We start from the raw sequence: 12,173 nt of genomic DNA, 5'->3' as shown, positions 1-12,173 counted from the left end.
CGCCTCTTTAGGCCTGGAGATGGTAACAGTACTGCATTCTCCCTTGTTGGTTTCCCTCTATTACATATTCTCAATTATCCACTGTGAATGTACCATCTGTTTACTTCTGGGAGCTGACTTATTCAATAGTTATATATTACACTCCTGGAAAGATACAAAATTTACATCAACATATTAAAGGCATTAAATAATATAGCAATAAATAATATCTAAGTTTAGGTCATGTTTGCAAAACTTATTTATTCATGGCACCATTTTTCTTAACATCCTCTGAACATTTTAGATAACAAAATTTGCCTTAAAACATACAAAGCCGAATGTAATGGTTTATAGTTTTGATGATGGAGTTAATCATAAATATATCTGTAATTGTTTTGTGGTCTGTGTGAAACATTGATGGGTTGAAGGTCTACAGGGGTATATAAACCTAAGGCTATTCGTCCAGAACACTAATGTGTCCCATATGGCTGTGCTTTTTAAATTCAGCTTAGTTTTCATAGTCCAAGTCTTTTAATATCAGATTGATACATGAATCTTGCCCATGTGCTTCTCTCCCCATGCTCTGCATCTTATCTATTACCTCTAGTCAGGCAGGGAACCAAATTACCAATGCTGCTACAGTTACTGTCAAATAAAATAGGCTTAAATAAGCACCTTTGATTCCCTAATAAGCACACTTGGATGCCTAAACTTCATGGTATCTATTTTGATTGCTTGGGAACTTTATACTCTGTGCTTGATAATTCAGTTATGTGGTATGTTACTGTGGATATACTCTTTAAAAAAAAAACTTACTTTAGGGGTAGCCGGCTGACTCAGTGGGTAGAACCTGTGACTCTTGCTCGCAGGACTGTGAGTTCAAACCCCATGGGCATACAGCTTACTTAAAAAAAAAGTTTACTGTCTAAACTCTGATGTGGTAGCAATTACTGCTGTATTATTTCTAGCTTTTCTGGACAATAGGACTGCATTTTCTGTGCTGGTGGCTATGTGACAGGTTCCATCCAATGAGTTGGATAAAAGTGTTATGCATGATCTCTTAGTCAAAAACTTAAATTATCAAAGCCCTTTTGGCCTTCTGTCCAACTAGCACTTTTCTAGAGAAAAGATGCTCCATAGCTTGGGTGGAATGAATATGAAGGTTAAGTAAGGGTATCTGTATTATTTTCAAGATTGCTTGTTTCTGCAGCATTATCTTAGCCGATCCTGATTTACTTCAAAAAGGTTTTGTGAAAGAAGGAAAAGGTTCAATCTAAATGAAGAAATTTACACAATCACGTACCATTCACACTTTTTAAAAAAGAGATTGAGTTCCACAGGCAGTTTAAGAACTCCTAAAACCTTTAACAACTTATTACATTAAAAAAGGTCAGGCATATGTAGTCATAGCTGTGTGTAGTAGTCACATGTTTGAATCCCTGAATTTTTTAGGATTTTATTTGAGAGAGTAGGGTGAGGGACAGAAGGAAGGACTCTCAAGCAGACTCCCTGCTGAACAGGGAGCCAAAAGGGGAGCTCAATTCAACAACTCGTGACCTGAGCTGAAATCGAAGTCAGACTCTCAACTGAGCCACCTGGGTATCTTGAATCCCTGCATTCTACTTGTAAGTCATCTAACTGGAGGTTTATATTCCTTATGTATAAAATTGGGGAAATATCAGATTTAAAAATAATTAAATTATGAATATTACCTGAAAATAAGATCCTTAATAAATGGTAGCTATCACAATAGCTATATTAATTTGTTAGTCTGGCAATACATACCTAGGTTTTGCTCTCAGCTAAAGGGCTGCATTCTCTTGTTATGATTTAGTAATCATATTACTTAATTGTCAGCATTATGGTTCCTAGAGACAGGCCTAGTCAACTAGTCACTACTTAACACATTATCCTATTGATGGAAATTGTTATCCAAGTAATAACCAAATTTTCAAACACCATCTGGTAACTTCTTACATTCAAGATCTCAACTCATTATTTCTATTTTATTTCTTGTTAGATATAAGGAATCTCCCAAAATGTATAATGTGTATTTCTATAATTAGTCATATTTACAAGACAAAATATTTGGATAAAAGCAAATTTCATCATTTGTATACTGTACAGATGAGGTTTATAAATTGATTTTAAGCACCATATATATACAATCCAATACTGCAAACCAACAATGTTTCCAAACTCAAGATATTTCATTTATCATGATGGCACCTCCTCTCAATAAACAAATGCTGTTTTATGGGCTGTGTGATAATAGCAATAACCATTTAGTTATCAATTTTACAAAATTACCAAATATCTTCAGGGGAAGGCTGCATTTAAAAAAGAACAAAACAATCACCAAAAAAAGAAAACCAAAAAACTCAGGTTAATTAACTACTCCCAATTACAAAACATGAAAGATTTAAAGAACTAAGGGTCCCCAGGGACCTCCTTATTGCTTTTGCCTTGGCTCTAAGTTTTAAGAATAGTGTATATTAAGTGCTAAACTGGCAGAAATGGAAGCAAAATCTTTTTAAAAATACAATGTGGAGTACTATTTTTTAAAAAAATCTTACTCAGTTTTAACTATTAAAACTGTTAAATCAGACAAGGACATCTGTCCCTTTTAGATTAACATGAGCTATGCAAAGGAAGCACTTAGATTACTGAAAGAAATTTAAAATTTATTAAACCTTCATGTGCCAAATATTATGTTCCAATATCAAAACCTGTAAAGGCATCCATTATTTGCAAATGATGAGAAAACGGGCTCAGAAGTTGCTCAAAACAAGTTATTATTTGGTGGAACTGAGCTTCAAATTAAGGCCTTCCTCTAGTTTCTCAATTACAGCATAGTACACAGGCTTGAAATTATTTAAACCTTTAAAAAGGAAAATCTATAATGGAAAGTACTTTTAATGTTAAGCAGTTCTCATGACTGTAACAAATTGTGTCGATCAAAAAGTTACTAAATGTCAACTTCATTTAATCCTTCATTTGTTTAAAAAAAAAAAAAAAGAGGACATACTTCAAATGGCACTAAGTAAAGCCTAATTCATTTATATTATTTTTTACAAAACCAGTTAACTTTAAGCCAAACAATTTCAATGATGATAAATGCATTTCATTATTTATTTAGATGTTTAAGCTCTCGCACTAGATTTTTACAAGCTGGTGAACACTGACAAATTATTTCTCCCACAGAACTACAACCACACATTCCCAGACAGTATAAATATATGGTTGAACTAACATTAATACACATCACCATTTATCAATTACATAATAAAACAAATTATCAAGTATCCAAATATTAAGTTACACAGCTCAAAAGGCATATAAAATATTAGATGTCTGCTCAATTCATTAGCAGAAACCCACTTTTTTTTTTTTTTGCAAGAGAGGTTGGGAAAAGAAAAAAAAAATCACACTTCAAACAAAAATATGTTGATAAACAACTTCAGATAAGAAAAAAAATTACAAGAATTTCAGAAATTTTGATTAAGAATTGTTTTAGCTACAATAACAAAGCATCTCTACCTTTTAAAAAAATATTTACTAAATTAAAGAGCATATTCTACATGTTCTGCACAAGACAAAGGCAACATTTTACTAAAAATACTTAATAGCCCCCTCCCGTTCTTTTTTCAGGCCCTCCCTGTAAGTTGCACCCCAAAGTGCAAACATTAAAATTAACTGTAAGGCTTTTTTGTCTGGAGACATTAAAGACATGTGCTTCTGTACAACATAGATTTTCAAAATGGAGGTTTTCCATAACAGAGCAAAATGAAATTTGTAGAAAGACATGAAATAATCCTTGTAAGACTGGTTTAAAAAAAAAAAAAGAAAAAAGAAGTTGAGCAAACCTGATGTATATTGGTATGAATGTGGGAGATGTAAACATAAAGTGAGCAGGCAAATAACCATATAGGCCCTAATTTCTATGTTTGAAATGACTGAAGGAATAAACCACATAAGGTCCAGAGTGTTCATAGTTCCTGGGATTTTAGTTCTGTATGATACTAAAAATATACAACAAGTATTGTGCTGGATATTTTGGCACCTAATCTTTCTAAATTTCTTATATATTGATAAGATTCTGGCATGGGAATAAATTTAAAGACATAACTCAATACTGCATGATTTCAGGAAAGGTCAATTGGTACAAGTGGTAAGCACATTTTAAATGCTGTAAAGCAAGAATCTTTTGCAAACTGTCCAAATAGGTTGATAGTAACCCAAACACAGAGGCTGCAATTCCGTCAAACTTGTGGCCTGATAAAACTGCTTTCCAATACTCCTATGGAAGCTTCTTTAGACTTAATCACCAAGCCAACATATTGGCAAATATGTATGACAAATTAGGTCCTGTTTCAAATTCCACTTCGAAGGCCAATGACATCAGGCACCCCTGATCTTTTATTGAATGCAACAGTTGTTTCTATGACCATTGGAGTCTTTGAAGCGCAGCCGCATTTTAGGACGATACTTCTCCAAATACAAAAGTTGCTTGCTGTTAAAAGCTCCACGCCGCTTTCTACATGAAGAAAAACAAAAGGTGAATTTTACTAAAGCAAACTCCCTCCATATTACTGTTTACTATGCTATAGACAACTACCTCTTTATGGCAATTTATCTTTTTGAGTTTTATGCTGCGACTTAATGACTAATTTATAGATAGACATACATGTGTAAATGGAAAAAGGGTACTACAAAGTCCTAAATCTTAAGTGTTCTGGTTATAATAGTGAAATTTATATATCCACTTATATGAGATCCACTTACATGACAAGATTCTAAAATAATTAGAATCTCTGTAATATGAGCATTTACAAGGAGTGTAAATAAGATCCTATTTCCTGGTTTTAATACTATCTTGAATATAATGGTTAGACGGGCTGTGGGGAAAAACTGTTTTTGTAGTAATAAAACCCACTGATAATGAAGAAGTGAAAAGAAAATTCATTATATACTTACTGTCTTATGAACTGTACTGCATCTTCATATTTCATTCCACCTTCAATTAATGCTAGGGCAACAAGCACTGGAGCTCTATTAGGGTAAGAATTTTGATAAATCAATCCTGGAAAATTCAATCACTCAAACATTCATCCCTTAACCCAAAAGTACTATTATTCACCACCTTCCCTATGTAATTAATACCTTAGAGTAAATGTTGACTTCTTTTTAAAAAATTAATAAAGCATCAGCATTTTCCTACCAAACCCAGACTTTACCTAGAACCAAAAATAAACTATGTCCTTCATTGTTACAAGTAAGTCTGAAAACTAAGACTTGTATAATTTGAGGGCAATCTTAAAAAAAGTTAAGGGGGTAAATCTTGATAAATGCAGATAATTTTTTCTGAATCCAAGCAAGGAACAGTATTTAAAAAAAATTTTTTTTTTTTTTAAAGATTATGAACTCCTTTTCCTAAAGATCTTCTGGAAATATTTGCTTCCTTTTTTGTTTATTATCAATGAGATTGTGACACAGTTGCATACCAAACCCCCAGGGCCAATGCTCATTTTATTTTTACCCTCTAGAAAAGAACTTTTTTTCCTGGTGGTGGGATGGAGGGCAGTAACAGTGAGTTACAAATCTGGATATGAATATTTGGGCATTACTGGGTAATGAGTTCCCAGTGAACTGGGATCTCCAGGATTAGGAATGCTATCAAAAGTACACCATATGCAACTCAAAGCACCTTAGAAATGATTCATAATTCTTTTTCCTAATGAGCCTGGACAATGATTCCAGTATCACCGATATCACTGATATAAGCTCGCACAATTAATTCTGTATGTAATTGTGCCCACAGAGACAAGTATAATTTACAACTACAGCATTTGTTAGCTCCAGCTATACTGGAAGATATTATTCTATTACATTCACCTACTTTTTTTCTTTCTTCCCCCCCCCCCTTTTTTTTTTTTGAAGATTTTATTTATTTATTTGACTGACAGAGATCACAAGTAGGCAGAGAAGCAGGCAGAGAGAGAGGGGGAAACAGGCTCCCTGCTGAGCAGAGAGCCCGAAGCGGGGTTTGATCCCAGAACCCTGAGATCATGACCCGAGCTGAAGGCAGAGGCCTTAACCCACTGAGTCACTGAGGTGCCCCTACATTTACCTACTTTTAAACTTAATTTAATATGTAACCTAACAAAGCAAATTGACTCACAAGGTGGTAACTGAATCTTTCTTGGACTCAAAATCAAGTTTTTACTAGAACCAAGACCAATACCATTAAATGGACTTAAAAAATTCTCTTACCTCCCAAGGCCTGCAACACAATGAACAGCAATACAACAACCAGGTTCTTCACGAAACTTAATTTTTACAAGACTTAACCAGTCATCAACAATCTGGTTAGATGGTGGTGCACCATCATCAAAAGGCCAATCCTAAGTCAAAAGAATAAATGTTTTAGATTTTTTAATATAAATGCCAACTAATAATTCTAAGTTTCTAACACTCAAGCATTTTAATATGCTTAAACATGTCTTTTATGAAACCCCACTGTCAATGAAATGCAAATAAATGCTGAATCTTTATAAAGATCCCATTACTTCAAAGCGTTGCTTAGCTTTCATCTTTATTTAGAAATTAAGATGCTGTATACTTCCGTAATAACTTAAAAAAAAATCAAGCTTTTTGAAGTTGGTCATTTTGTAGCACAGTATCAAACACACAGGAACTATTAAACACTTACAAGAACATGGATGCCTTCTTTCTCCACAAGAGTAGTGTCGTAAGTTGCTTCACATACTCTTACTATAGTTGTAACGCCATACTTCTTAAGTTCCTGGATAACACATATATAAAAAATACTTAATGAAGTCTTTATGACCATGATACTATTGCTCACCAATTGTTGCAAAGGTATTGCTAGTTAACAGAAAATCACGGAACAAACGGTATAACCTATGTATGCTTAACAGGAAAGTAAATCTTGCTTTCATTCATTCATTCCACACCACCCACATTTACAACTCAACTCTGGGAAGTGAAATCCTGTTTTAAATGACAACACTAGCATAGCACAAAGGGAGAATATTAAACATCACATATTTTTAATAAATTTAGTTAAAAAAAAAAAATCATGTGGCCCTTCATACATGGAAGGTGTTTATAGTCATGGCAACACCAGCTGGATGGAGATGAAGAACAAGAGGAGAGAAGCAATTCAGAGACAAAGGTAAATAGAACCCAAAGGAATCACTCATGACTACAAGTAATCTGACTTGATTACATTAACTCCTTAAACTTTTGCTCACTGGCAGTACACACTGTAATTTAAAACCTTAAAAGTATATCCAAAGACTCTAAAATCCTATAAATCCTATTTAAAACTACAAGCTTTAAGACTCATAATCCATTATTACTAATTATAATTAGTAGCCAAAAATTGGCTTCTAAGCATTAAATAGGGTCCAAGACATTAACTAACTTTGGTTACAGTATTAGTCATTAGACTAAGCAGATATATGAACTATCTTTAAGTGGCAGCCTCCCTTCTATAAATTTCTTGTGAGAATCCGCCCTCATATAGATTTAAATAAGCAAACTGTGAGGCATGAACAACTAGATGATCTTATAAATGCAAACTAATTCAAGTACATGCTCTTTCTGAAATGTACAAAATAATTTTCCTGTAACCTAAAGAAGAGGAAACTGGTATTTCATTTCTGGAAATTGAACGGCAGACATACCAACCAAAATTTCTCTAAACCACCTATTTATTTTGATTGATAAAAAGCCCCACCATTAAACTGCCATCAGTTTAAGACATTAGAAAGTATCAAACCTTACCTCTATAAATTTGTTTAAGGTCGCATTGGTTGGATTGTGTGTAATAAGAAATCTCATGTTCTTGTATGTGACTTCCACAGGAGCTGGGCGGTTCATTCGAGCCATGTTAATTTAGTTAAAAAACACTCAATAGGGTTATGAAAGAATTTAAAAAATTGAATACAGAAATGACGCAAAGAAACTGAGTCTACTTCAATATACTCCACTTGAAATTCTCAGTGCTTTGAGTATGAAGTTGGGAGTAATGGGAAATGAAATGAACCTCCTAATAAGAAGCAGCAATTCTTCAATCCAGTAATACTGAGGCAATAGAAAGGAAGTGCACTGAGGTTTACCCCATCCAGGTCAGAACTCTTGTAAAATGCTCTGTGGATTTCAATTCAACACTTCTGTGTCCAGGTTAACCACTCTTTATGGGGGCTTCTTGGTGGAGTAGTAATGAATTTCTACAGTTCACTTGTCTGCATAGAGGTCGTGCTGTGCCTGGCAGTAATCTCCACTGCCCTTCAGAAACTCCATAAATGTGTGACCAAGAACACCACAGAACTGCTGTTTAAAAGAAAAAAAGAGAGAGAAGAAAAAAGTTGTTTTCCAATTCAAAGGAACATATTATGGTTTTGTAGTATTTAAGTTCACGACTATCCTTTCAAATTTGGGCCCAAGCCACCTTTTAAACTTTTATTTAAACCACAAAAATAACAGGGATGATTACAAATTAAATAAAAAACCATAAAACAAGCATTCTCAGGTAGATTACTTTAAATTGAAATTACTGATCTAATACAGAGACCCCTCAAAGAACACCACTGTTACATTTAGACAATATCACTTGCACATACTCTCCCATTTTATTTTAAATAGTTAGTGGCTTTACAATGTTATAAAACTTACAACTTTTTATATTGTTTTTTCCAGCTAATAAAGTATTTTTACATATTGTAAACTTCAGGAAAACTCTGGAAGCTGTTAGTCCTTGCATAATTTACTTACTCCTCCAAAATCTCAACTAATAAGTTATTTAAAAAAAAAAATTATTTTTAAAATAATCTTTACATCCAGCTTGGGGCTGGAATCTAACTAACCCCAAGGTTGAGTCATAGGCTCTACCAACTGAGCCAGCCAGGCACCCTTCAACCAATGTTTTTAAGAGAAAGAAAAGTAACTGGTTTTCAAAATGCTTCCACATGCACTATCTTTTTATCCAACAACCTATCAATTTACAATTCTCTTTTAACAGATTTTCCTTATCTGAGTCTCTGGAAGTTAATCAACTTGTTATATGAAATACAAGAATGAACATTCATAAAGTAGAAAAAAAAAAGACTCTGAGTGCTAAGTAGTAAAGAGAGGAATACAAAAAACTGATCAGTTAACAAGAGTACCAAGTGCCGGTCACTGCCCCCAAACACTTTCTATGTATTCTCAAGGGAAAATTACCAAATAAAATCTTTTAACCAAAGATTCCCCCCAGTTTATATTTAAGCATTTCAAAAGCTTAAAATTAAATTCAAACTGTTATTTCCATTTTGCACCTTTAAATAGCATTTTGAACCATACTAGTTATAGTTTCTAGAATAATTTTGTTACATTTTGAAGAATTCATATGGAGATCTAGCAGATCAGTGAAAAACAGCAAGTCAAAACCCTAGTTCATTTTTCTGCCAAAACAAAGGAACTAGCCTCAGGAGTCACTTCTTACAAGATTGTCCCAGAAGAAAGAGGACTTTCATTATTCCAAATCTGTTCAAAGGAACCCTCAGAGAGTATTCCTTCATGTATTTGCTACCTGGGTTAAAACATTAGTGACTACCATTAAGTAAGCTTGGCTCTACTACAGTGAACAAATACAGCAATAATCTGGAAAATAATTTCAGCTATACTTTTGCCTCAGATACTAAATATTACTTCCTTAGAATAAAAAAAAGTGAATTCTGGTAGCTTTTCCACGATATACAATGAATTAAAGAAGTCATTTGTAAAGCTGTTAAGTGCAATGACTCGTGGCTTAGCATTCTGATATGCAGATACCATCTTTTTTCAATTGAAAGCACATGTATGAAAAAGACAGTATTTCACAATACAACTTCCACATTTAACAGCTAAAATTCCTGTTAAAGCTGAGTTTGGCCGTATCTCTTCATATAAGTAAGTTCATCAGGAAGCAGAGAAAGCAACAGAAATAATTCACTTAGTGGAGCCATCCAGTGGCTGGGGGGGAACTTTCACCAAAAGAGCAGTGACCACAACTACTTAACACCTGTTCTGCCCAATACATTCCCTATCAATTTCCTTGCCACAGGAAAAACTATCCACAATAGGCAGCTCGGATATACCAAGGCATTTCTTCCCTTTCCCACCTATCATTCTATATAATCACCGTAATATACATCGGGCGGGGGTGGGAGGGAGGTCTGGGCAAAGCAATCTCTGCGCAGAAGCTTAAATTCGTCAGACTGCAGAGTCAGAGCAATTAATCCGTATAACCACTCTGTCCAATAGGTCGTTGAAAAGTTTGTTCCAGATCTCCTATACCTTAAGTAATGTATTTGGTATACAGCATACGTAAAATGCTGCTTTACTCTTGGGAATGACCTAGCTTTTTGGTCTTCAACTGATTTACTGCCATCCAACGAAATTCATATAAAAAGAGAAACAGGAAGAATTGCCTCAGAATCTGGATCCCAAGCAGGTAGACGGTTCCAACTACAGTGCAAATAACAACTTAATACTCTTGGAATCGTAGAAGGCTTCCACGGACAGAAGATAAACCTCAGAATTCTGGCTCTGGCTGGCTACTGTTGCCACAAGCCAAAAGCAGGAACAGTTCTAAACAGTCCCCGATTAAAAGGCGCCATCCAGGGCCCCAGAGATTGGCAGGGAAAGTGCATACTGGTGCCCGGTCGTGGACTCCTTCGCTTCAGTGCAACAGCAGTCCTGGCAGTTTCCAAGGTGCTCAGACCCAGACCATTTCTCCACCGACTTGCCCCTGAGAAAGGACAAGACTCGACTTGTTCCCATTATCCAGAGCCCGAAGTGGGGCGTTAAATCCGGAACAGCTCGAATTACCAGGTGGAGACTGAGGGCGCAGGGCGGGGCAGGGAGTCGATCTCCTCACCTAGCAGAGCCTCGCTCTAGCCCCCGCCAAGGCTGTAGCTCGCGGAAAGCCCCCGAGGGCCGCAGTTCCGCGCACGCGGCGGTGCGCGCCGGGGCCCGCCCGCGGCGCCCCCTCTCCGCGCCGCAATCACGGGTTCGCGCCGCGCCTTCAGTCAGGCGCGGACGCCGAGGCCATTTTGTCTGAGGCGCCGGGCCGGGCCGCGGAGCACAGGGGTGGCTGCACCGGGCTCCTGTCCCGCGCCGGCCCCCGAGCCCGGAGACCTCCCTGCCGAGACCGTTACCAGCCTCGCCGGCCGCCCCGCCTACCCCACGCCGGCCCACGCCGGCCCGGGTTCGGTGGCGACCCCGCCGCCGCGCCCTCCCCGTATCCGGCTCCGCAGTGACACGCGCAGCCCTTGCCCCACCCCGGGCCACGTCTCCCGCTTCCCAGGCGGGCCGCTCTCTTTCGGCCAAACAAAGGGGCCTCGGGACGCCGCGGAGCCCGCCGGGCCCCCGGACAAGCGCGCCAGACCGGAGGGCCAAGGGCGGAGGCGGCGGTCACAAAGCGGCTTTTGTGCCGCCCCGCCCGGCCTGCTGCGGTGGCCGAAACCGTCCCCACCCGCCGCTCAGGCCCGGCCGCAGTGCCCCCGTCGCCCCCGGCTCGGCAGGGATGAGGAAGCCGGTGCCTCCGGCATTCAACCGCCAACCCGCAACGCGGTGGACCCCAGCGTCCGCGTCCCCGCAGCCAGCCCCACCGTCCGGCCACGGGGTCGTAGTCCGGCCGGCTCCAGCCAGGGACCCACCGGAACTGCGTGCCGGGGCGGTGGGGAGCGGACGCCGGGCTCGGAACAAAGGCGACGGTGGGGATGGGGGGGCCGGTCGTGGAGCCCCGGCCCCAGAGGCGGCGGAGCGACGGATACTCACAGGAATATGTTTACTCATTGAAGATTGTGGCCTAATCATACAGCCGGTCCCGAGGCAGCGGCGACACAGGGGGCGGCGGTGGCGGCGGCTGCAGGGCAGGGGGTACCGGTGGTCGTCGCGGGGCGGCGGCGGCTTTGCAGGCGGCGGCGGGGGCACCAGACTCTACCATGCAGTGAGCGGCTCCGAGAAGAGCGCGTAGCCCAGCCGGCCCGCAGTAGAGGGAGCCAATACGCGCGGCGAGGCGCCCTTGCGTCACAAGCCCTCCCTTTTATAGCCGGTGCGACGTGCGCACTCCCGGCCACCAATCGCGGCCGGGAGCCCCTGGCAGCTCGCCGACGAGCGGGGGCGGAGGCCCACCCCCCTCC

General features: G+C 39.1%; 2 protein-coding genes across 3 annotated transcripts; both read right to left on the bottom strand.

Annotated features, from left to right (window-relative positions):
* Window positions 1-3,087: 3,087 nt before the first annotated feature.
* On the bottom strand, window positions 3,088-7,931 carry PTP4A1 (protein tyrosine phosphatase 4A1). Of its 2 annotated transcripts, none has more exons than XM_059178351.1 (5): window positions 7,792-7,931; window positions 6,692-6,784; window positions 6,253-6,383; window positions 4,957-5,031; window positions 3,088-4,516 (listed from the first exon to the last, which is right to left on the bottom strand). In XM_059178351.1, the coding sequence occupies exons 1-5, from the start codon at window positions 7,894-7,896 to the stop codon at window positions 4,399-4,401; spliced, it is 522 nt and encodes a 173-aa protein (XP_059034334.1). In that variant the 5' UTR covers window positions 7,897-7,931; the 3' UTR covers window positions 3,088-4,398. The 2 variants fall into 2 exon arrangements, with proteins under 2 accessions (XP_059034334.1, XP_059034335.1); XM_059178352.1 differs by having other exon boundaries at window positions 3,088-4,512.
* Window positions 7,932-8,199: 268 nt separating this feature from the next.
* On the bottom strand, window positions 8,200-11,942 carry LOC131834148 (uncharacterized). Its single transcript, XM_059178353.1, has 2 exons — window positions 11,809-11,942; window positions 8,200-8,340 (listed from the first exon to the last, which is right to left on the bottom strand). Exons 1-2 carry the CDS (start codon window positions 11,845-11,847, stop codon window positions 8,245-8,247), a joined length of 135 nt encoding a protein of 44 aa, XP_059034336.1. The 5' UTR covers window positions 11,848-11,942; the 3' UTR covers window positions 8,200-8,244.
* Between the last annotated feature and the right edge of the window lie 231 nt (window positions 11,943-12,173).

This window comes from Mustela lutreola, chromosome 6 (genome assembly GCF_030435805.1).
Source record: "Mustela lutreola isolate mMusLut2 chromosome 6, mMusLut2.pri, whole genome shotgun sequence".
NCBI lineage: Eukaryota > Metazoa > Chordata > Mammalia > Carnivora > Mustelidae > Mustela > Mustela lutreola.
This window is presented reverse-complemented; position numbering and strand designations above follow the sequence as displayed.